Source organism: Stegodyphus dumicola, chromosome 12, assembly GCF_044657685.1.
Source record: "Stegodyphus dumicola isolate Sdum_Otavi_A_Nest chromosome 12, ASM4465768v1".
NCBI classification, from domain to species: Eukaryota; Metazoa; Arthropoda; class Arachnida; order Araneae; family Eresidae; genus Stegodyphus; species Stegodyphus dumicola.
The window spans coordinates 113,180,313-113,203,891 of NC_140779.1; the positions used below are offsets into that span (position 1 = coordinate 113,180,313).

At 30.6% G+C, this 23,579-nt stretch overlaps 1 protein-coding gene across 5 annotated transcripts in view; it reads right to left on the reverse strand.

The window, feature by feature from the left end:
* Positions 1-23,579, reverse strand: part of LOC118179836 (uncharacterized) — a 94,154-nt gene that overhangs the window by 52,355 nt on the left and 18,220 nt on the right. For all 5 annotated transcript variants that reach the window (XR_015038259.1, XR_015038258.1, XR_015038260.1 and 2 more), the window contains 12 exons: positions 19,731-19,809; positions 19,472-19,536; positions 16,084-16,162; positions 15,825-15,889; positions 12,278-12,356; positions 12,018-12,082; positions 8,344-8,422; positions 8,089-8,153; positions 4,629-4,707; positions 4,370-4,434; positions 703-781; positions 448-512 (listed from right to left, as the gene is read on the reverse strand). Coding sequence is in view for 2 of the 5 variants with exons in the window: in XM_085806806.1 (XP_085662932.1) it covers positions 448-512; positions 703-781; positions 4,370-4,434; positions 4,629-4,707; positions 8,089-8,153; positions 8,344-8,422; positions 12,018-12,082; positions 12,278-12,356; positions 15,825-15,889; positions 16,084-16,162; positions 19,472-19,536; positions 19,731-19,809 (864 nt within the window). In the remaining 3 variants the exon portion in view is untranslated. The remainder of the gene's footprint in view (positions 1-447; positions 513-702; positions 782-4,369; positions 4,435-4,628; positions 4,708-8,088; positions 8,154-8,343; positions 8,423-12,017; positions 12,083-12,277; positions 12,357-15,824; positions 15,890-16,083; positions 16,163-19,471; positions 19,537-19,730; positions 19,810-23,579) is intronic.

Consider the following 23,579-nt stretch of genomic DNA (forward strand, 5'->3'; position numbering starts at 1 on the left):
CACAAAGATCATACAAATTTAAAAATTAATATTTTTCAAAATGATTACTTTATGTGTTCTTTTATTAGTGGTGATTCTTTTGCTTTTAATTTTTAGCTTTTCGAACTTCACCTTCTTACGAGGAGCTACATTTTAAATTTTAAAAAAAATGCAAAAGAAACCTCTTTTAATAAATATTACACATTAAAAAACTCTGAATAGCCTTTAAGTCAATCTAATATTCATTTAAAACTAAAGAGAAAGACAATTTAATTCCATTTAACAATTATCAAATTGCTTCAATTTTCCTCTTTTCATAATTTTTGGGTCATTAAGAGAGATTAACGTTATTTTCTGGTTTTAAATAACATGGTAAATAAAGATATTGCTGGACCTGTTGTTCATTTTTAGTTTACTAAGATTTCAACAAAGTAAATCTGAAAACAGGAATTAAAACTTTTTATTTACCTCATGACTAACTTTTGGAATATCTTCCTGTTCATTCTGTTCTTCATATTCATGTTTAATTACAACTGCATACAGAAAAATGTATTAAAATTATAATAATGCATACACATTTTAAGACATTTAATATTTTCAAATATATTGGAGTTAACTGCTAAAATTGTAAGAATTTCATAACTTTATGTCCAAGATCAAATTCTTCTCAAAATTACAAATAAAAAAGGACGAATTTATTTTTTATTCTCAATTTATAATTACCTGCCGTGGGTATCTCAGTAAGAACACTTTTATGATTACTATGTGATGTGCTTATTTCTCTCTTTATTCCATTCTCTTCCTAAAAAATAATTCAGAAATTGTGTTCCATAGCATGTATTTACCTTCTTTAAATTTCAAGGTCAAGATATTCAAAAATTGGAAGAACAAAAGATAAATATATTTTAATACATAGCACACATAATTAAAATTATTTTAACCTTCCGCATATAGCTCCTTTCTATAATTTCTGGCTCTGAATTACAGAATGACTCTATTTCTTTAATTAAAATTTTCTTAGTCTCCACAAATTACTATTCACATCACTAGGGGTTACATCTACTATCTTTTACTGGACAGTTCTTAAATAATACAATAATTTTAACTGCTTTTGCCTTTTTAAAGGACATATAATACAGACTAAACTACTCTCCGCATCGCAACAGCTGTTAAGAGTGCCATGTCCTGCAGTACACTACTATCTGCTATCTTGATCGTGGTCTCTGGTGTGCATGAACATATGCCCTGGACTAGTGGTCAGTTTGTCGCATGCGGTGTTTAGTCCGCAAGTGAACTCAGTACTCATATTTTCTACCCACTCAAGGGATGAAAGCCTAAAGCAGCCTCGCCCTGCCCGGGCCTTGAACCCCGGACCTGTGGTGATGTAGCGTGACATGCTAGACACTGTGCCAATATATAATACAATGCCTATGATTACAGATGGCATGATTTATTACTTTAAAAATGCACACAATATTTTTATTAGCAAAATTTAATTTTTAATTAATATGTTACAAAACTTTTTACACAAACTTTGCAATGAAACAGAAATTTTTTTCTGTAATAAACTCTGAAGTATGTCTCCAAACATAATCCAACCTGATACTCATGACACCAAAGACACAGCCGTTTATGCATTTTCTTCCCATTTTTATCTTTATTAAAACAGCAAATGGCTCACTGTCTTCTAGTTTCCTTTTCTATAAAATTTGGTGATATAGCTGGCAAAATGCCTTTGACAAAGCTAATACAGCCCATCACTGAAACATTTTGATGACCACATTCAAAGTTTTTATGCAAATTCTCTGCAAATGGAACTCGTAGAGACGTCTAGCATTGAAATAATGAACAGATAATGAATTTTATCCTGCGCAACATGGGGGAGGGGGCAGGATATTTGCTCACAATTTTCATGTGAATCATAGATAATTTTATGATAAGAAAATAGCATTGTAACATTGTTTAAATGTTATAAAATTTGCAAACCACCAAATCAACAATTTGCATTATGGTAAAGCAAAATAATGCTATCTGTTTAAGGAAACCCAAGACTTCATGGAAAACTGTCTTATATTGATATTATGCATGAGGAAAATCACAAAAGATCTTATGCAGCTGCCTATCAGCAGGCAAGCATCAACATTACGGAACAAGTTTGACTATTTAAATCCTGGCAAATTGCCACTTCACTTGGAAGTTTTTATGGGTTTCCCACGTATAATGGAAAACAGTTTCTTTTAATAAGCCCTTCAGTAGCCTTCACATGTTCTGCCAAAAATCCAAGTAATCGAATCAAATCACGCAGCCAACTAATGTGCGAAGATTTGAATCTGAGTCAAACTATCAAAGTTCCGTAGCTTTCCCACTGGTGGGAGATGCAAAGCATAAAGACAAAATATTGTAGATAAACTGATTTTATGCTCATAATTTGCCAAATTTAGAGATAATAATAATCAACTGATAATTATAACCAACTATTTTATTCTGAGACTACATGTAAAACATTTTCTTTTAATAAGTCCTTCAAGAGCCCTCACATGTTTTGCCAAAAATTCAAGTAATCCAATCAAATGATGCAGCCAACACCCAACCCATCTGCCAAGATTTGATTTTGGGTCAAACTATCAGACTTCCGTAGCTTTCCCACTGGTAGGAGGTGAAAAACCATGAAACCAAATATTGCATATAAACTGATTTTATGCTGATAGTTCACCAAATGTAGAAATAATAATAATCAACTGATAATTATAAACAAATATTTTAATCTAAGACCACAAGTATCCTTGTAATGTTATCAATTGCACACATACACAAATATTTACATACATATACTCTTCTGCATGTAAAAAAAGATGAAGTAATTTCAGATTTTCTGCAGCCGAGTACTCAGAACTAGACAAGAATATTGTAAATGTAATGAACTCGAAACGAGTATTGTAGTCATGGCGGTAGAGCATCCTACGGACATGAAGAAATAGCAAATTGTAAAGCACTGAAGCTGAATTTAGCACTAGATTTGAATTATGGAGATAATGTAAAATGGATACCTAAGTATTAATGTAACCACCTTGCTAAAAGTTGTCCAATTTTCTCAATGTGCCAAACTCTGGCAACAATACACATAATTATTCTTACGGCAAGCATACTCACAACAACTCAAGCACCTTACTAATTTTGTAAGTGTCATTTTTGTTGTATTCCCCGATACGACAGTTTTTATACACAAACCATGATATGTTTTGCCTTTATATTTAAAATGTGGGCTTATGGAATTTGCCAGTAATGGAAGAAACACCAGTAAAATTTCTGCAGGAATACAAATTTTTTTAAAGCGAACAGTCAGAAAATGAATTTATTAGGTACCCCTTGTTGCCAAAGTTTGTACATGACCAAGTCTCCACTTCTCTGGTATGTTTTTAAGTGAAAACAAATTGCTAACTACTTCAGGATAAAACTAGCAAAAAAAAAAAAAAAAAAAAAAAAAACTCAAAGATTTAAACAAGAATGTAAATGTTCTATATTTGAATGTACGATAAAAATCAAAATTTGCATTTTAAATTGCTAAGGTATATTTTCTTTTCATATGTTTCTAATGTTTACCAACTTGCAATACATATTGATTGCTTGGAAATGTTTCTAACAAAAGAAATTAAATCCACGAACTTCACATTGTAAGCAACTTTTACTCTCTCCGTCTGTAAAAATTACCAAATTGCACCAAATTGGTTGTGTTAACAGGTAAATACCATAAAATATATATACAAGTAGAAAGATATTGTGTATAAGTAAAAAAAAAAATTATTCCAATGAATAATGACTTTGAAATACCTAAAGTAAGAACATAAGTGAATCTTTACATGTTTAATGTGCTGTATTTATAATTGAAGGCAGTTCTTCAGAAATACAATATACTATGTATTGTCACATTTTAATGGAAAAGGAGGGAACATGCAAATATACCATACAGAGACCATACAAATTTAAAGATTAATATTTTTCCAAATGATTACTTTATGTGTTCTTCTATTAGTGGTGATTCTTCTGGTTATAATTTTTAGCTTTTTGGTGTTCACCTTTTTATGGAGAGCTACATATTTAAATTTTTAGAATAATGCAAAAGAAACCTTTTTAAATAAATAGTATGCATAAACACCGCATAGCCTTTTCATCAATCTAATATTCAATTCAATGTAAAGAGAAAGACATTTTAATCACATTTAACAATAATCAAATTGCTTCCATTTCCCTCTTTTAAGAATTTCTGTGGCATTAAGAGAGATTAACATTATTTTCGGCTCTTAAATAACATCGTAAATTAGGACATTACAGAAACTGTCTCTTATTATTATTTTACTAAAATTTGAAAACAGGAAGTAAACTTTTTATTTACCTCATCACTAATTTCTGGAATATCTTCCAGCTGATTTTTTTCTTCAAATTCATGTTTAACTATAACTGCATGCAGAAAAATTTAACAAAATTATAATAATGCATACACATTTTCAGACATTTAATATTTTAAAAAACATTCAATTTAACTGGTAATATGATGAGAATTTAATTGATTACTTTACATTCAAGACCAAATTCTTCTCAAAATTACAAATAAAAAAGAACAAACTTATTCTTTATTCTCAATTTATAATTACCTGTCTTGGATACCTCAGTAGGAACACTTTTATGATTACTATATGATGTGCTTATTTCTCTATTTATTCCATTCCCTTCCTAAAAAATAATTCAGAAATTGTGTTTCATAGCATGTATTTACCTTCTTTAATTTTCAGAGTCAAGATATTCAAAAATTGAAACAACAAAAGATAAATATATTTTAATGCATGGTACACATAATTAAAAATACTTTATTTTAACCTTCCACATATAGCTCATTTTTTATAATTTCTGGTTCTGAAATACGGGATAATTTACTTTTTTAATTAAAATTTTCTTAGTCTCCACTAATTACTATTCACAACACTAGGGGTTACATCTACTGTCTCTTACTGGACAGTTCTTAAAATAATACAATAATTTTAACTGCTTTTGCATTTTTAAACTACATATAATACAAACTAAACTACTCTCTGTGGGGCAACAGCCATTAAGAGTGCCATGTCCTGCAGTGCCCTATTATCTGTTGACAGTGGTCTCTGGAGTGCATGAGCATATGCCCTGGACTAGTGGTCAGCTTGTTGCATGTGGTGTTTAGTCCCCAAGTAAACTCAGTACTCATATTATCCATCAACTCAAGGAATGAAAGCCTAAACCAGCCTCGCCCTGCCCGGGCCTTGAAACCCAGACCTATGGTACTGTAGCGAGACATGCTAGACACTGTGCCAATACATAATACAATGCCCATGATTATAGATGGCATGATTTATTATTTTATAAATGCATACAACAGTTTTATTCTTAGTAAAATTTAATTTTTAATTAATTTATTGCAAAATTTTGACATAAACTTTGCAATGAAAGAGAATTTTTTTTTTTTTTTTTTTTTTTTTTTTTCTGTGAAAAACTCGGAAGTATGGCTCCAAACATAATCCAACCTGATGCTCACGACACCAAATGCAAAGGCTCTTTATACATTTTCTTCCCACTTTTATCTTTATTTAAAAATTAATTTGCACACTGTCTTCTAGTTTCCTCTTCTATAAGACTTGGTAATATATGGCTGGCAAAACACCTTTCAACAAAGCTAATACAGCCCATCACTGGAACATTTTGATGATGCCATTCGAAGTTTTTAGGCAAATTCTCTAGAAATGGACCTCGTAGAGATGTCTAGCATTGAAATAACGAACACATAATGAATTTTATCCTGTGCAGAAAAAGCACAGAATTCATATTCAAATCAAGGGGAAAATATATTTGCTCACAATTTTCATCTGAATCATAGCAGCAGATACACTAGATAACCCTGCTGAGATTGGAACCATATGTGAAGTGTTAATATTATTTTTCTAAAAACATATTTGTAATACAATATTTCTGATTTTATGATAAGAAATAGCATTCTAACATTGCTTAAATGTTATAAAATTTGCAAACCACCAAATAAACAATTTTCATTATGGTAAAGCAAAATAATGCTATCTGTTTAAGGAAAGGTAAGACTTCATTGAAAACTGTCTTATATTGATATTATGCATGAGGAAAATCACAAAAGATCTTATGCAGCTGCCTATCAGCAGGCAAGCAGTAACATTACTGAACAAGTTTGACTATTTAAATCCTGGCAAATTGGCAGCTCACTTGGAAGTTTTAATGGGTTTCCCACATATAATGCAAAACAGTTTCTTTTAATAAGCCCTTCAGGAGCCCTCACATGTTCTGTCTAAAATACAAGTAATCAAATCAAATCACGCAGCCAACTAATGTGCAAAGATTTGAATCTGAGTCAAACTATCAAAGTTCTGTAGCTTTCCCACTGGTGGGAGCTGGAAAGCATAAAGACAAAATATTGTAGATAAAATGATTTTATGCTCATAATTTGCCAAATCTAGAAATAATAATAATCAACTGATAATTATAACCAACTATTTTATTCTGAGACTACAAGGATCCTTGTAAAATTACCAATTGCACACATACACAAATATTTTACATACATATACTCTTCTACAGGTAAAAATATGAAGTGATTTCGGGTTTTCTGCAACCGAGTACTCAGAACTAGATTAGAGTATTGTAACTGTACAGAACTCGAAAAGACTATCGTTTTCATGGCAGTAGAACATCCTACTGACATTAAAAAATTGCAATTTGTAAAGCATTGAAGCTGAATTTAGCCTTAGATTTGAATAATGGTGATAATGTAAAATGGGTACTTAAGTATTAATGCAACCACCTTACTAAAAGTTGTCCTATTTTCTGAATGTGCCAAACTCTGGCAACCATTCACATAACCATTCTCATGGAAAGCATAATCGCAACAATCGTTCAGTTAAGCATTGCAGCCACTTCTGTAAGTGTCATTTTTGTTGTATTCCAAGATCCAACAGTTTTTATAAACAAGCCATGATATGTTTTGTCTTTATATTTAAAATATGGGCTTGCGGAATTCGCCAGTAATGGAAAAAACTGCAGTAAAATTTCTGCAAGGATACAAATTTTTCTAAAGGGAACAATGACAAAATGAATTTCTTAGGTACCCCTTGTTGCCAAAGTTTGTACATGACCAAGTCTTCACTTCTCTGATATGTTTTCAAGTGAAAACAGATCACTGAGTACTTCGAGATAAGACTAGTGCAAAAAAAAATTACTCAAAGATTTGAAGAAGAATGTAAATGTTTTATATTTTAATGTATCATAAAATTCTGATTTAATAATATAAATTTTTATTTTAAATTGCTAAGGTATATTTTCTTTTCATATGTTCATAATGTTTAAAAACTTACAATACATATCAATAGTTTAGAAATCTTTCTAACAAAAGAAATGAAAACCACGCACTTCACTGGTAAATAACTTAAAAGTAAAAGGAATACTAATGGATTGAATAAATGCCTTTGAAATACCTAAAGTAAGAACATAAGTGAATCTTTATATTTTAATGTGCTGTATTTATCATTTAAGACATCTCTTCAGAAATACAATCTAGTATGTATTTTCGCTTTTTCAAATTTTTAATGGAAAAGGAAGGAACATGCAAGTATACCATACAAAGATCATACAAATTTAAAAATTAATATTTTTCAAAATGATTACTTTATGTGTTCTTTTATTAGTGGTGATTCTTTTGCTTTTAATTTTTAGCTTTTCGTACTTCACCTTCTTACGAGGAGCTACATTTTAAATTTTAAAAAAAATGCAAAAGAAACCTCTTTTAATAAATATTACACATTAAAAAACTCTGAATAGCCTTTAAGTCAATCTAATATTCATTTAAAACTAAAGAGAAAGACAATTTAATTCCATTTAACAATTATCAAATTGCTTCAATTTTCCTCTTTTCATAATTTTTGGGTCATTAAGAGAGATTAACGTTATTTTCTGGTTTTAAATAACATGGTAAATAAAGATATTGCTGGACCTGTTGTTCATTTTTAGTTTACTAAAATTTCAACAAAGTAAATCTGAAAACAGGAATTAAAACTTTTTATTTACCTCATGACTAACTTTTGGAATATCTTCCTGTTCATTCTGTTCTTCATATTCATGTTTAATTACAACTGCATACAGAAAAATGTATTAAAATTATAATAATGCATACACATTTTAAGACATTTAATATTTTCAAATATATTGGAGTTAACTGCTAAAATTGTAAGAATTTCATAACTTTATGTCCAAGATCAAATTCTTCTCAAAATTACAAATAAAAAAGGACGAATTTATTTTTTATTCTCAATTTATAATTACCTGCCGTGGGTATCTCAGTAAGAACACTTTTATGATTACTATGTGATGTGCTTATTTCTCTCTTTATTCCATTCTCTTCCTAAAAAATAATTCAGAAATTGTGTTCCATAGCATGTATTTACCTTCTTTAAATTTCAAGGTCAAGATATTCAAAAATTGGAAGAACAAAAGATAAATATATTTTAATACATAGCACACATAATTAAAATTATTTTAACCTTCCGCATATAGCTCCTTTCTATAATTTCTGGTTCTGAATTACAGAATGACTCTATTTCTTTAATTAAAATTTTCTTAGTCTCCACAAATTACTATTCACATCACTAGGGGTTACATCTACTATCTTTTACTGGACAGTTCTTAAATAATACAATAATTTTAACTGCTTTTGCCTTTTTAAAGGACATATAATACAGACTAAACTACTCTCCGCATCGCAACAGCTGTTAAGAGTGCCATGTCCTGCAGTACACTACTATCTGCTATCTTGATCGTGGTCTCTGGTGTGCATGAACATATGCCCTGGACTAGTGGTCAGTTTGTCGCATGCGGTGTTTAGTCCGCAAGTGAACTCAGTACTCATATTTTCTACCCACTCAAGGGATGAAAGCCTAAAGCAGCCTCGCCCTGCCCGGGCCTTGAACCCCGGACCTGTGGTGATGTAGCGTGACATGCTAGACACTGTGCCAATATATAATATAATGCCTATGATTACAGATGGCATGATTTATTACTTTAAAAATGCACACAATATTTTTATTAGCAAAATTTAATTTTTAATTAATATGTTACAAAACTTTTTACACAAACTTTGCAATGAAACAGAAATTTTTTTCTGTAATAAACTCTGAAGTATGTCTCCAAACATAATCCAACCTGATACTCATGACACCAAAGACACAGCCGTTTATGCATTTTCTTCCCATTTTTATCTTTATTAAAACAGCAAATGGCTCACTGTCTTCTAGTTTCCTTTTCTATAAAATTTGGTGATATAGCTGGCAAAATGCCTTTGACAAAGCTAATACAGCCCATCACTGAAACATTTTGATGACCACATTCAAAGTTTTTATGCAAATTCTCTGCAAATGGAACTCGTAGAGACGTCTAGCATTGAAATAATGAACAGATAATGAATTTTATCCTGCGCAACATGGGGGAGGGGGCAGGATATTTGCTCACAATTTTCATGTGAATCATAGATAATTTTATGATAAGAAAATAGCATTGTAACATTGTTTAAATGTTATAAAATTTGCAAACCACCAAATCAACAATTTGCATTATGGTAAAGCAAAATAATGCTATCTGTTTAAGGAAAGGTAAGACTTCATTGAAAACTGTCTTATATTGATATTATGCATGAGGAAAATCACAAAAGATCTTATGCAGCTGCCTATCAGCAGGCAAGCATCAACATTACGGAACAAGTTTGACTATTTAAATCCTGGCAAATTGCCACTTCACTTGGAAGTTTTTATGGGTTTCCCACGTATAATGGAAAACAGTTTCTTTTAATAAGCCCTTCAGTAGCCTTCACATGTTCTGCCAAAAATCCAAGTAATCGAATCAAATCACGCAGCCAACTAATGTGCGAAGATTTGAATCTGAGTCAAACTATCAAAGTTCCGTAGCTTTCCCACTGGTGGGAGATGCAAAGCATAAAGACAAAATATTGTAGATAAACTGATTTTATGCTCATAATTTGCCAAATTTAGAGATAATAATAATCAACTGATAATTATAACCAACTATTTTATTCTGAGACTACATGTAAAACAGTTTCTTTTAATAAGTCCTTCAAGAGCCCTCACATGTTTTGCCAAAAATTCAAGTAATCCAATCAAATGATGCAGCCAACACCCAACCCATCTGCCAAGATTTGATTTTGGGTCAAACTATCAGACTTCCGTAGCTTTCCCACTGGTAGGAAGTGAAAAACCATGAAACCAAATATTGCATATAAACTGATTTTATGCTGATAGTTCACCAAATTTAGAAATAAAAATAATCAACTGATAATTATAAACAAATATTTTAATCTAAGACCACAAGTATCCTTGTAATATTATCAATTGCACACATACACAAATATTTACATACATATACTCTTCTGCATGTAAAAAAAGATGAAGTAATTTCAGATTTTCTGCAGCCGAGTACTCAGAACTAGACAAGAATATTGTAAATGTAATGAACTCGAAACGAGTATTGTATTCATGGCGGTAGAGCATCCTACGGACATGAAGAAATAGCAAATTGTAAAGCACTGAAGCTGAATTTAGCACTAGATTTGAATTATGGAGATAATGTAAAATGGATACCTAAGTATTAATGTAACCACCTTGCTAAAAGTTGTCCAATTTTCTCAATGTGCCAAACTCTGGCAACAATACACATAATTATTCTTACGGCAAGCATACTCACAACAACTCAAGCACCTTACTAATTTTGTAAGTGTCATTTTTGTTGTATTCCCCGATACGACAGTTTTTATACACAAACCATGATATGTTTTGCCTTTATATTTAAAATGTGGGCTTATGGAATTTGCCAGTAATGGAAGAAACACCAGTAAAATTTCTGCAGGAATACAAATTTTTTTAAAGCGAACAGTCAGAAAATGAATTTATTAGGTACCCCTTGTTGCCAAAGTTTGTACATGACCAAGTCTCCACTTCTCTGGTATGTTTTTAAGTGAAAACAAATTGCTAACTACTTCAGGATAAAACTAGCACCAAAAAAAAAAAAAAAAAAAAAAAAAAAACTCAAAGATTTAAACAAGAATGTAAATGTTCTATATTTGAATGTACGATAAAAATCAAAATTTGCATTTTAAATTGCTAAGGTATATTTTCTTTTCATATGTTTCTAATGTTTACCAACTTGCAATACATATTGATTGCTTGGAAATGTTTCTAACAAAAGAAATTAAATCCACGAACTTCACATTGTAAGCAACTTTTACTCTCTCCGTCTGTAAAAATTATCAAATTGCACCAAATTGGTTGTGTTAACAGGTAAATACCATAAAATATATATACAAGTAGAAAGATATTGTGTATAAGTAAAAAAAAAAAAATTATTCCAATGAATAATGACTTTGAAATACCTAAAGTAAGAACATAAGTGAATCTTTACATGTTTAATATGCTGTATTTATAATTGAAGGCAGTTCTTCAGAAATACGATATACTATGTATTGTCACATTTTAATGGAAAAGGAGGGAACATGCAAATATACCATACAGAGACCATACAAATTTAAAGATTAATATTTTTCCAAATGATTACTTTATGTGTTCTTTTATTAGTGGTGATTCTTCTGGTTATAATTTTTAGCTTTTTGGTGTTCACCTTTTTATGGAGAGCTACATATTTAAATTTTTAGAATAATGCAAAAGAAACCTTTTTAAATAAATAGTATGCATAAACACAGCATAGCCTTTTCATCAATCTAATATTCAATTCAATGTAAAGAGAAAGACATTTTAATGACATTTAACAATAATCAAATTGCTTCCATTTCCCTCTTTTAAGAATTTCTGTGGCATTAAGAGAGATTAACATTATTTTCGGCTCTTAAATAACATCGTAAATTAGGACATTACAGAAACTGTCTCTTATTATTATTTTACTAAAATTTGAAAACAGGAAGTAAACTTTTTATTTACCTCATCACTAATTTCTGGAATATCTTCCAGCTGATTTTTTTCTTCAAATTCATGTTTAACTATAACTGCATGCAGAAAAATTTAACAAAATTATAATAATGCATACACATTTTCAGACATTTAATATTTTAAAAAACATTCAATTTAACTGGTAATATGATGAGAATTTAATTGATTACTTTACATTCAAGACCAAATTCTTCTCAAAATTACAAATAAAAAAAGAACAAACTTATTCTTTATTCTCAATTTATAATTACCTGTCTTGGATACCTCAGTAGGAACACTTTTATGATTACTATATGATGTGCTTATTTCTCTATTTATTCCATTCCCTTCCTAAAAAATAATTCAGAAATTGTGTTTCATAGCATGTATTTACCTTCTTTAATTTTCAGAGTCAAGATATTCAAAAATTGAAACAACAAAAGATAAATATATTTTAATACATGGTACACATAATTAAAAATACTTTATTTTAACCTTCCACATATAGCTCATTTTTTATAATTTCTGGTTCTGAAATACGGGATAATTTACTTTTTTAATTAAAATTTTCTTAGTCTCCACTAATTACTATTCACAACACTAGGGGTTACATCTACTGTCTCTTACTGGACAGTTCTTAAAATAATACAATAATTTTAACTGCTTTTGCATTTTTAAACTACATATAATACAAACTAAACTACTCTCTGTGGGGCAACAGCCATTAAGAGTGCCATGTCCTGCAGTGCCCTATTATCTGTTGACAGTGGTCTCTGGAGTGCATGAGCATATGCCCTGGACTAGTGGTCAGCTTGTTGCATGTGGTGTTTAGTCCCCAAGTAAACTCAGTACTCATATTATCCATCAACTCAAGGAATGAAAGCCTAAACCAGCCTCGCCCTGCCCGGGCCTTGAAACCCAGACCTATGGTGCTGTAGCGAGACATGCTAGACACTGTGCCAATACATAATACAATGCCCATGATTATAGATGGCATGATTTATTATTTTATAAATGCATACAACAGTTTTATTCTTAGTAAAATTTAATTTTTAATTAATTTATTGCAAAAATTTGACATAAACTTTGCAATGAAAGAGAATTTTTTTTTTTTTTTTTTTTTCTGTGAAAAACTCGGAAGTATGGCTCCAAACATAATCCAACCTGATGCTCACGACACCAAATGCAAAGGCTCTTTATACATTTTCTTCCCACTTTTATCTTTATTTAAAAATTAATTTGCACACTGTCTTCTAGTTTCCTCTTATATAAGACTTGGTAATATATGCCTGGCAAAACACCTTTCAACAAAGCTAATACAGCCCATCACTGGAACATTTTGATGATGCCATTCGAAGTTTTTAGGCAAATTCTCTAGAAATGGACCTCGTAGAGATGTCTAGCATTGAAATAACGAACACATAATGAATTTTATCCTGTGCAGAAAAAGCACAGAATTCATATTCAAATCAAGGGGAAAATATATTTGCTCACAATTTTCATCTGAATCATAGCAGCAGATACACTAGATAACCCTGCTGAGATTGGAACCATATGTGAAGTGTTAATATTATTTTTTTAAAAACATATTTGTAATACAATATTTCTGATTTTGTGATAAGAAATAGCATTCTAACATTGCTTAAATGTTATAAAATTTGCAAACCACCAAATAAACAATTTTCATTATGGTAAAGCAAAATAATGCTATCTGTTTAAGGAAAGGTAAGACTTCATTGAAAACTGTCTTATATTGATATTATGCATGAGAAAAATCACAAAAGATCTTATGCAGCTGCCTATCAGCAGGCAAGCAGTAACATTACTGAACAAGTTTGACTATTTAAATCCTGGCAAATTGGCAGCTCACTTGGAAGTTTTAATGGGTTTCCCACGTATAATGCAAAACAGTTTCTTTTAATAAGCCCTTCAGGAGCCCTCACATGTTCTGTCTAAAATACAAGTAATCAAATCAAATCACGCAGCCAACTAATGTGCAAAGATTTGAATCTGAATCAAACTATCAAAGTTCTGTAGCTTTCCCACTGGTGGGAGCTGGAAAGCATAAAGACAAAATATTGTAGATAAACTGATTTTATGCTCATAATTTGCCAAATTTAGAGATAATAATAATCAACTGATAATTATAACCAACTATTTTATTCTGAGACTACAAGGATCCTTGTAATATTACCAATTGCACACATACACAAATATTTTACATACATATACTCTTCTACAGGTAAAAATATGATTTCAGGTTTTCTGCAACCGAGTACTCAGAACTAGATTAGAGTATTGTAACTGTACAGAACTCGAAAAGACTATCGTTTTCATGGCAGTAGAACATCCTACTGACATAAAAAAATTGCAATTTGTAAAGCACTGAAGCTGAATTTAGCCCTAGATTTCAATTATGGTGATAATGTAAAATGGGTACTTAAGTATTAATGCAACCACCTTACTAAAAGTTGTCCTATTTTCTGAATGTGCCAAACTCTGGCAACCATTCACATAACCATTCTCATGGAAAGCATACTCGCAACAATCGTTCAGTTAAGCATTGCAGCCACTTCTGTAAGTGTCATTTTTGTTGTATTCCAAGATTCAACAGTTTTTATAAACAAGCCATGATATGTTTTGTCTTTATATTTAAAATATGGGCTTGTGGAATTCGCCAGTAATGGAAAAAACTTCAGTAAAATTTCTGCAAGGATACAAATTTTTCTAAAGGGAACAATGACAAAATGAATTTCCTAGGTACCCCTTGTTGCCAAAGTTTGTACATGACCAAGTCTTCACTTCTCTGATATGTTTTTAAGTGAAAACAGATCACTGAGTACTTCGAGATAAGACTAGTGAAAAAAAAAATTACTCAAAGATTTGAAGAAGAATGTAAATGTTTTATATTTTAATGTATCAAAAAATTCTGATTTAATAATATAAATTTTTATTTTAAATTGCTAAGGTATATTTTCTTTTCATATGTTCATAATGTTTAAAAACTTACAATACATATCGATAGTTTAGAAATCTTTCTAACAAAAGAAATGAAAACCACGCATTTCACTGGTAAATAACTTTTTGTGTTTCTGTCTGTAAAAATTGTCCTATTGCACTAATGTGGTTGTGTTAACAGGTAAATACCATAAAATACATATATAAGTAGGAAGATAGTGTGTATAAGTAATAAGAATACTAATGGATTGAATAAATGCCTTTGAAATACCTAAAGTAAGAACATAAGTGAATCTTTATATGTTTAATGTGCTGTATTTATCATTTAAGACATCTCTTCAGAAATACAATCTAGTATGTATTTTCGCGTTTTCAAATTTTTAATGGAAAAGGAAGGAACATGCAAGTATACCATACAAAGATCATACAAATTTAAAAATTAATATTTTTCAAAATGATTACTTTATGTGTTCTTTTATTAGTGGTGATTCTTTTGCTTTTAATTTTTAGCTTTTTGAACTTCACCTTCTTACGAGGAGCTACATTTTAAATTTTAAAAAAAATGCAAAAGAAACCTCTTTTAATAAATATTACACATTAAAAAACTCTGAATAGCCTTTAAGTCAATCTAATATTCATTTAAAACTAAAGAGAAAGACAATTTAATTCCATTTAACAATTATCAAATTGCTTCAATTTTCCTCTTTTCATAATTTTTGGGTCATTAAGAGAGATTAACGTTATTTTCTGGTTTTAAATAACACGGTAAATTAAGATATTGCTGGACCTGCTGTTCATTTTTAGTTTACTAAAACTTTAACAAAGTAAATCTGAAAACAGGAATTAAAACTTTTTATTTACCTCATGACTAATTTTTGGAATGTCTTCCTGTTCATTCTGTTCTTCATATTCATGTTTAATTACAACTGCATACAGAAAAATGTATTAAAATTATAATAATGCATACACATTTTAAGACATTTAATATTTTCAAATATATTCGAGTTAACTGCTAAAACGATAAGAATTTAATTCATAACTTTATATCCAAGATCAAATTCTTCTCAAAATTACAAATAAAAAAGCACGAATTTATTTTTTATTCTCAATTTATAATTACCTGCAGTAGGTATCTCAGTAGGAACACTTTTATGATTACTATATGATGTGCTTATTTCTCTCTTTATTCCATTCTCTTCCTAAAAAATAATTCAGAAATTGTGTTCCATAACATGTATTTAACTTCTTTAAATTTCAGGGTCAAGATATTAAAAAATTGGAAGAACAAAAGATAAATATATTTTAATACATGGCACATATAATTAAAATTATTTTATTTTAACCTTCCGCATATAGCTCGCTTTTTATAATTTCTGGTACTGAAATACAGGATGACTTTATTTCTTTAATTAAAGTTTTTTAGTCTCCACTAATTACTATTCATATCACTAGGGGTTACATCTACCATCTCCTAGTAGACAGTTCTTAAATAATACAATAATTTTAACTGCTTTTGCATTTTTAAACGACATATAATACAAACTAAACGACTCTCCGTAATGCGACAGCTGTTCAGAGTGCCATGTCCTGCAGTGCACTACTATCTGCTATCTTGATCGTGGCCTCTGGATTGCATGAACATATGCCCTGGACTAGTGGTCAGTTTGTCGCATGCGGTGTTTAGTCCGCAAGTGAACTCAGTACTCATATTATCTACTCAAGGGATGAAAGCCTAAAGTAGCCTCGCCCTGGCCGGGCCTTGAACCCCGAACCTGTGGTGCTGTAGCGTGACATGCTAGACACTGTGCCACTAAGTAATATAATGCCCATGATTACAGATGGCATTATTTATTACTTTAAAAATGCACACAATATTTTTGTTCTTAGCAAAATTTAATTTTTAATTAATATGTTACAAAAATTTTTACACAAACTTTACAATGAAACAGAAATTTTTTTTCTGTAATAAACTCTGAAGTATGTCTCCAAACATAATCCAACCTGATACTCATGACACCAAAGACACAGCCGTTTATGCATTTTCTTCCCATTTTTATCTTTATTAAAACAGCAAATGGCTCACTGTCTTCTAGTTTCCTTTTCTATAAAATTTGGTGATATATAGCTGGCAAAATGCATTTTGACAAAGCTAATACAGCCCATCACTGAAACATTTTGATGACCACATTCAAAGTTTTTATGCAAATTCTCTAGAAATGGACCTTGTAGAGACATCTAGTATTGAAATAACAAACACATAATAAATTTTATCCTGTGCAGAAAAAGCACAGAATTCATTATGTGTTCGTTCAAATCAATTATTCGTTCAAATCAAATATTCAAATCAAGGGAAAAAAAATATTTGCTCACAATTTTCATTTGAATCATAGAGCAGATAAACTAGATATCACTGCTTAGATTGGAACCATATGTGAAGTGTTAATGTTATTTTTCTAAAAACATATTTTTAATACAATATTTCTCATTTTATGATAAGAAAATAGCATTTTAACATTGTTTAAATGTTATAACGTTTGCAAACCACCAAATAAACAATTTGCATTATGGTAAAGCAAAATAATGCTATCTGTTTAGGGAAAGGCAAGACTTCAAGGAAAACTGTCTTATATTGACATTATGCACGAGGAAAATCACAAAAGCTCTTATGCAGCTGCCTATCCACAGACAAGCAGTAACATTACTGAACATTATAAGTTTCACTATTTACATCCTGGCAAATGGGCAGCTCACTTGGAATTTTCATGCGTTTCCCATGTATAATGAGAAACAGTTTCTTTTAATAAGTCCTTCAGGAGCCCTCACATGTTTTGCCAAAAATCCAAGGATTCCAATCAAATCATGCAACCAACAGCTAACCCATCTGCTAAGATTTGATTTTGGGTCAAACTATCAGCGTTCCGTAGCTTTCCCGCTGGTAGGAGCTGCGAACCATGAAACCAAATATTGCATATAAACTGATTTTATGCTGATAATTCACCAAATTTAGAAATAATAATAATCAACTGATAATTATAACCAAATATTTTAATCTGAGACCACAAGTACCCTTGTAATATTATCAATTGCACACATACACAAATATTTACATACATATACTCTTCTGCATGTAAAAAAAGATGAAGTAATTTCAGATTTTCTGCAGCCGAGTACTCAGAACTAGACAAGAATAGTGTAAATGTAATGAACTCGAAACGAGTATTGTATTTATGGCGGTAGAGCATCCTATGGACATGAAGAAATAGCAAATTGTAAAGCACTGAAGCTGAATTTAGCCCTGGATTTGAATTATGGTGATAATGTAAAATGGATACCTAAGTATTAATGTAACCACCTTGCTAAAAGTTGCCCAATTTTCTGAATGTGCAAAACTCTGGCAACCATTCACATAATTATTCTTACGGAAAGCATACTCACAATCCTTTAGTCAAGCACTTCATTCATTTCTGTGTCATTTTTGTTGTATTCCAAGATACAACAGTTTTCATACACAAACCATGATATGTTTTGCCTTTATATTTAAAATATGGGCTTGTGGAATTTGCCAGTAATGGAAGAAACACCTGTAAAATTTCTGCGGGAATACAAATTTTTCTAAAGAGAACAGTGAGAAAATGAATTTCTTAGGTACCCCTTGTTCCCAAATTCCAAAATTGTACATGTTCCCAAAATTGTACATGACCAAGTTTTCACACCTCTGGTATGTTTTTAAGCGAAAACAAATTTCTGAGTACTTCAGGATAACACTAGCACAATAAAAAATACTCAATGTTTTAGAGAAGAATGTAAATGTTCTTCATTTTAATGTATGATAAAAATCAAAATTTGCATTTAAATTGCTAAGGTGTATTTTCTTTTCATATGTTTCTAATCTTTACCAACTTGCATTACATATCGATTGTTTAGAAATGTTTCTAACAAAAGAAATTAAATTCCCGAACTTCACATTGTAATTAACTTTTTTTCTTTCCGTCTGTAAAAATTTCCAATTGTTAACTGGTAAATACCATAAAATATATATAAAAGTAGGAAGATATTGTGTATAAGTAAAAGGAATATTACTGGATTGAATAAATTCCTTTGAAATACCTAAAATAAGAACGTAAGTGAATCTTTACATGTTTAATGTGCTGTATTTATCATTTAAGGCAGCTCTTCAGAAATACAATATACTATGTATTTTCACATTTTAATTAAGAGAGGTCAATGTTCTTTTCTACTTTTAAATAATATTGCAAATTTAGATATTGCAGAACCTGTTACCCATTATTATTTTATTAAAATTTTAACAAAGTTAATTTGAAAACAGGAAGTAAAACTTTTTATTTACTAATGTTTTCATCATTTCCATATCATTAAGAGAGATTAACGTTATTTTCTTCTTTTAAATAGCATAAGTAAATTAAAATATTGAACCTGTTGCTCATTTTTATGTTACTAAAATTTTAACAAAGTAAATTTGAAAACAAGAAGTAAAACTTTTTATTTACCTCATCACTAATTTCTGGAATATCTTCCTGCTGATTTTGTTCTTCATATTCAAGTTTAACTACAACTGCATACAGAAAAATTTAATAAATTTATAATAATGCATACACATTTTAAGACACTTAATATTTTCAAATATATTGGACTTAACAGGTAACATGATGAGAAGTTAATTCATTACTTTACATCCAAGATCAAATTCTTCTCAAAATTACAAATAAAAAAGGACGAATTTATTTTTTATTCTCAATTTATAATTACCTGCCGTGGGTATCTCAGTAGGAACACTTTTATGATTAATATATGATGTTCTTATTTTTCTGTTTATTCCATTCTCTTCCTAAAAAAATAATTCAGAAATTGTGTTTCATAACATGTATTTACCTTGTTTAAATTTCAGGGTCATGGTATTCAAAAACTACCAGAATAAAAGATAAATATATTTTAATACATGGAACAGATGATTAAAAATACTTTAACCGTCTGCATACAGCTGACTTTTTAAAATTTCTAGTTCTGAAATATGGGATGACTTTTCTTTTAATTAAAATTTTCTTAGTCTCCATTAAATAGTATTCAGAGCACTACGGGTTACCTCTACCATCTCTTATTGGACAGTTCCTAAATAATACAATAATTTTAATTGCTTTTGTATTTTCAAACTATATAAAATACAAATGAAACTACACTCAGTGGCCCAACAGCCTTTAAATAGCCATGACTTCAGTGCACAGATATCTGCTTTCTTGACCATGGGCCCTGGAGTGCAGGAACACATGCCCTGGACTAGTGGTCAGCTTGTCGCATGCAGTGTTTAGTCCCCAAGTGAACTCAGTACTCATATTATCTACCAACTCAAGGGATCAAAGGCTACGGCAACCTAGCTCTGTTCCGGGGCTTGAACCCCAGACCTGTGGTGCTGTTGCATGACGCGCTAGCCGCTACGCCAAGTAGCCTATATATAATACAATGCGCACGATTTCGGAGTTTAAATCGCATGCAATATTTTTATTTTTAAATTAATTTAATTTTTAATTAATTTGTTTGAAAAATTTTGACACAAACTTTGCAATATAGCAGAATTTTTTTTTTAATCTGATAAACTCTAAAGTATGACTCCAAACATAATCCAGCCAGATACTCATGACACGAAATGCAAGATGCTTTATGCATTTTATCCCGATGTTTATCTTTCTTAAAACAGCAAATGGCACACTGCCTTGTAGTTTCCGTTTTTATAGGATTTGGTGGTGTATGGCTGGCAAAATGCCTTTTGACAAAGCTAATACAGCCCATCACTGGCACATTTTGAATACTACATTCGAATATTTTATGCAAATTCTGTAGAAATAGACCTCATAGAGACATAACGAACACATAATGAACTTTAGCTTGCACAGAGAAGGAGCAGGTATTATATTAAAATCAAGGGGGAAAAAATATTTCATCACAATTTTCACGTGAACTGCAGCAGCAGATAAACTTGGTAACCCTGCTCAGATCGAAGTCATATGCGAAGGGTTAACATTATTGTTCTAAAAACATAATTTTAATACATTAGCTCTGATTTTATGATGATAATATAATAAAATTATAAGCTTTCTTAAATATTTTGAAATTTGCAAACCACTGGGTAAAAATATTGCAGATAAACTGATTTTATACTGATAACTCACCAAATTTAGAAATAATAATAGTGAACTGCTAATAATAACCAATTATTTTAATCTGAGAACACAAATATTCCTTGTATTATTATCAACTGCACACATACACAAATATATACATATATATATATATTAGTCTTCTACAGGTGCTTTAGTAATGTGTGTTAGCTTCCTTTTGTATTTAAATTATCACTTATAAGATGTTTTTAAAAGATAAACAAATATTTATTAAAAGATAAATCGTACTCGCAACTTAATAACCTACAGGTAACGTATCCATAAACATACATAACATAACAGACATTCTTACTGCATCATAACGATATACATTTCAATTGTACATCATCTGAATATTTTTAGAAATTAAATAAATAAAATGACATCTGGAATTAGCTGTTGCCATTTCTCAATAGATATTCTGTCTAATAACAATAAATAATTTACACTCGTGCTTACATTCGACTATCCTAACTTTTCAATTGTCCTCAATTGAACCAAATCTTAAAGTCATTAAAACAACAAATGAACAACAAAATAAAATAAGTAGGGAAAAAAATTAAATATAATTAAAAAAATTCTATAAGTCCAACAGAAAGTCTCTATAGCAGAATGGTTTACGTACTGTTCACTTGGACCTTTTAAGTTCGTCATCATCCTCATCATCATTTGTTTCTGCATTTTTCCAAGATTTTAGTTGACTTACATGAGCAGTTGATGTATAAAAGTGACTATATAGGCTTCTTCTAGTTGTGATATTCTATAAGTGTTATCCAGAAGTACTTCTGTCACAACCATTGGACCACGAAACTTAGGTTGAGTTTTGGTTGGTTCTTCTGTAGATTTTGAATTCCTTTTGACTACTACTATTTCTCCTTGTTCAAATGACAGAGATCCCAATTTCTTCTTGTTATAATAAGTTTTCATTTTTTCTTGCTCTCGAACAATTTTTTCTCTAGCTTCTTTCCGTAGTTTTCCAAGTTCCTTCCAAATTTCTGCTTCTTCATCAGCAAGTAACCTCAAAACTCCATCTTGAAATCGTAGCATATACCCATGAAGTATTTCAAATGGTGTTTTCCCAATAGTTTTATTGATTGTGTTATTCAAATTTCTCTCAACTTCTTTAATTCTTTTGTCCCAATCCTTTTGATCTTTACTTTTCACTGATGTTACTATCGTTGATAAAATTGTTCTGTTCAATCTCTTAACCATACCACTCCCTTGTGAGTGGGAGGTTGAATTTAATGTATGAAGAATTCCCTTTTCCTAGCAAAAGCTTCGAAATTCCTCTGAAGTAAAATAAGAACCTCGATGTGATATTATACAATCTGGTAATCCAAATTCTTCTATGAAACTCAGCAATGATTTCAGTAAGTTTTTCGAAGATGTGTTTTTCATAGCATACAATCGAACGAATCTGGTCATATTATCAATGATGACTAACAATTCCTTGTTTCTTTTAGAACTTGTGATAAAAGGTCCAAGATGATCATTGTGTATTGTTGCAAAAGGTCTGCAGCCTGGGGCAATAGTATGCAAAAGACCCTGTCTTTTTTCACTTGGCATTGAAACACACTGGTATATGTTGATGAACATATCTTTTTATAGCAGGAAACCAGTTCCTTTCTTTGATTTTTGAGACAGTCCTATCAAAAGCAAAATGTCCCTAAGGTCATGAAACTTCACAACTATGCTTTTTCTCATGCTTTTAGGTACGACGTATAATAACTTCTTCTTTTCTCCCTCCTCCACAATATGGAAAAGTCTATTCCTTTTTCAAAATATAATTCTCCACATTTTGATTTTCTTCTTTGGTTCTTTCTTCTTGTCTTTCTTCAAAATCATTATTAATTCTCTTAACTTTTCATCTGCATGTTGTATCAAAGAAGTTGTTCATCTAAATTTAAAATCAGACAAATTTCTAAATTATCTTCATCAAAGTATGCATGGTATCTGATGAATCGATAACAGGAGCTCTACTGATTGCATCGATATGAGACATTTTACACTCATGTCCATAAATTAAGGATAATGCAAAATCAGGCAAAGGAAGAGTTAGAAGCAAAACAAATTTGACTTATTTGTAAAGCTTATTTATTAAACAAAAGATAAAGAGCAAAAAAAGATGCTATATGTTTGATATTATTACAAAAATTAGCGATTTTTTCTCCCTGGAGCATATTATTAAAAAAACCTATTCACAAAAATCCAATATTACATGGTTGGTATGATTGTTAATACACTGTATGTCTCCCAGACGATGCAATACAGTCCGTACAACACCTAGGCATGCTGAGTATCAAATTATCAATCTGATCTTGGGGAATATTACACCACTCAAAAAGCAATGCTCTCTGAAGTTCCGGTAGACATGTAGGAGGAGGTTGACGGGCTGCAACTCATCGACCAAGCATGTCCCACACGTACTCTACTGGATTCAAGTCCG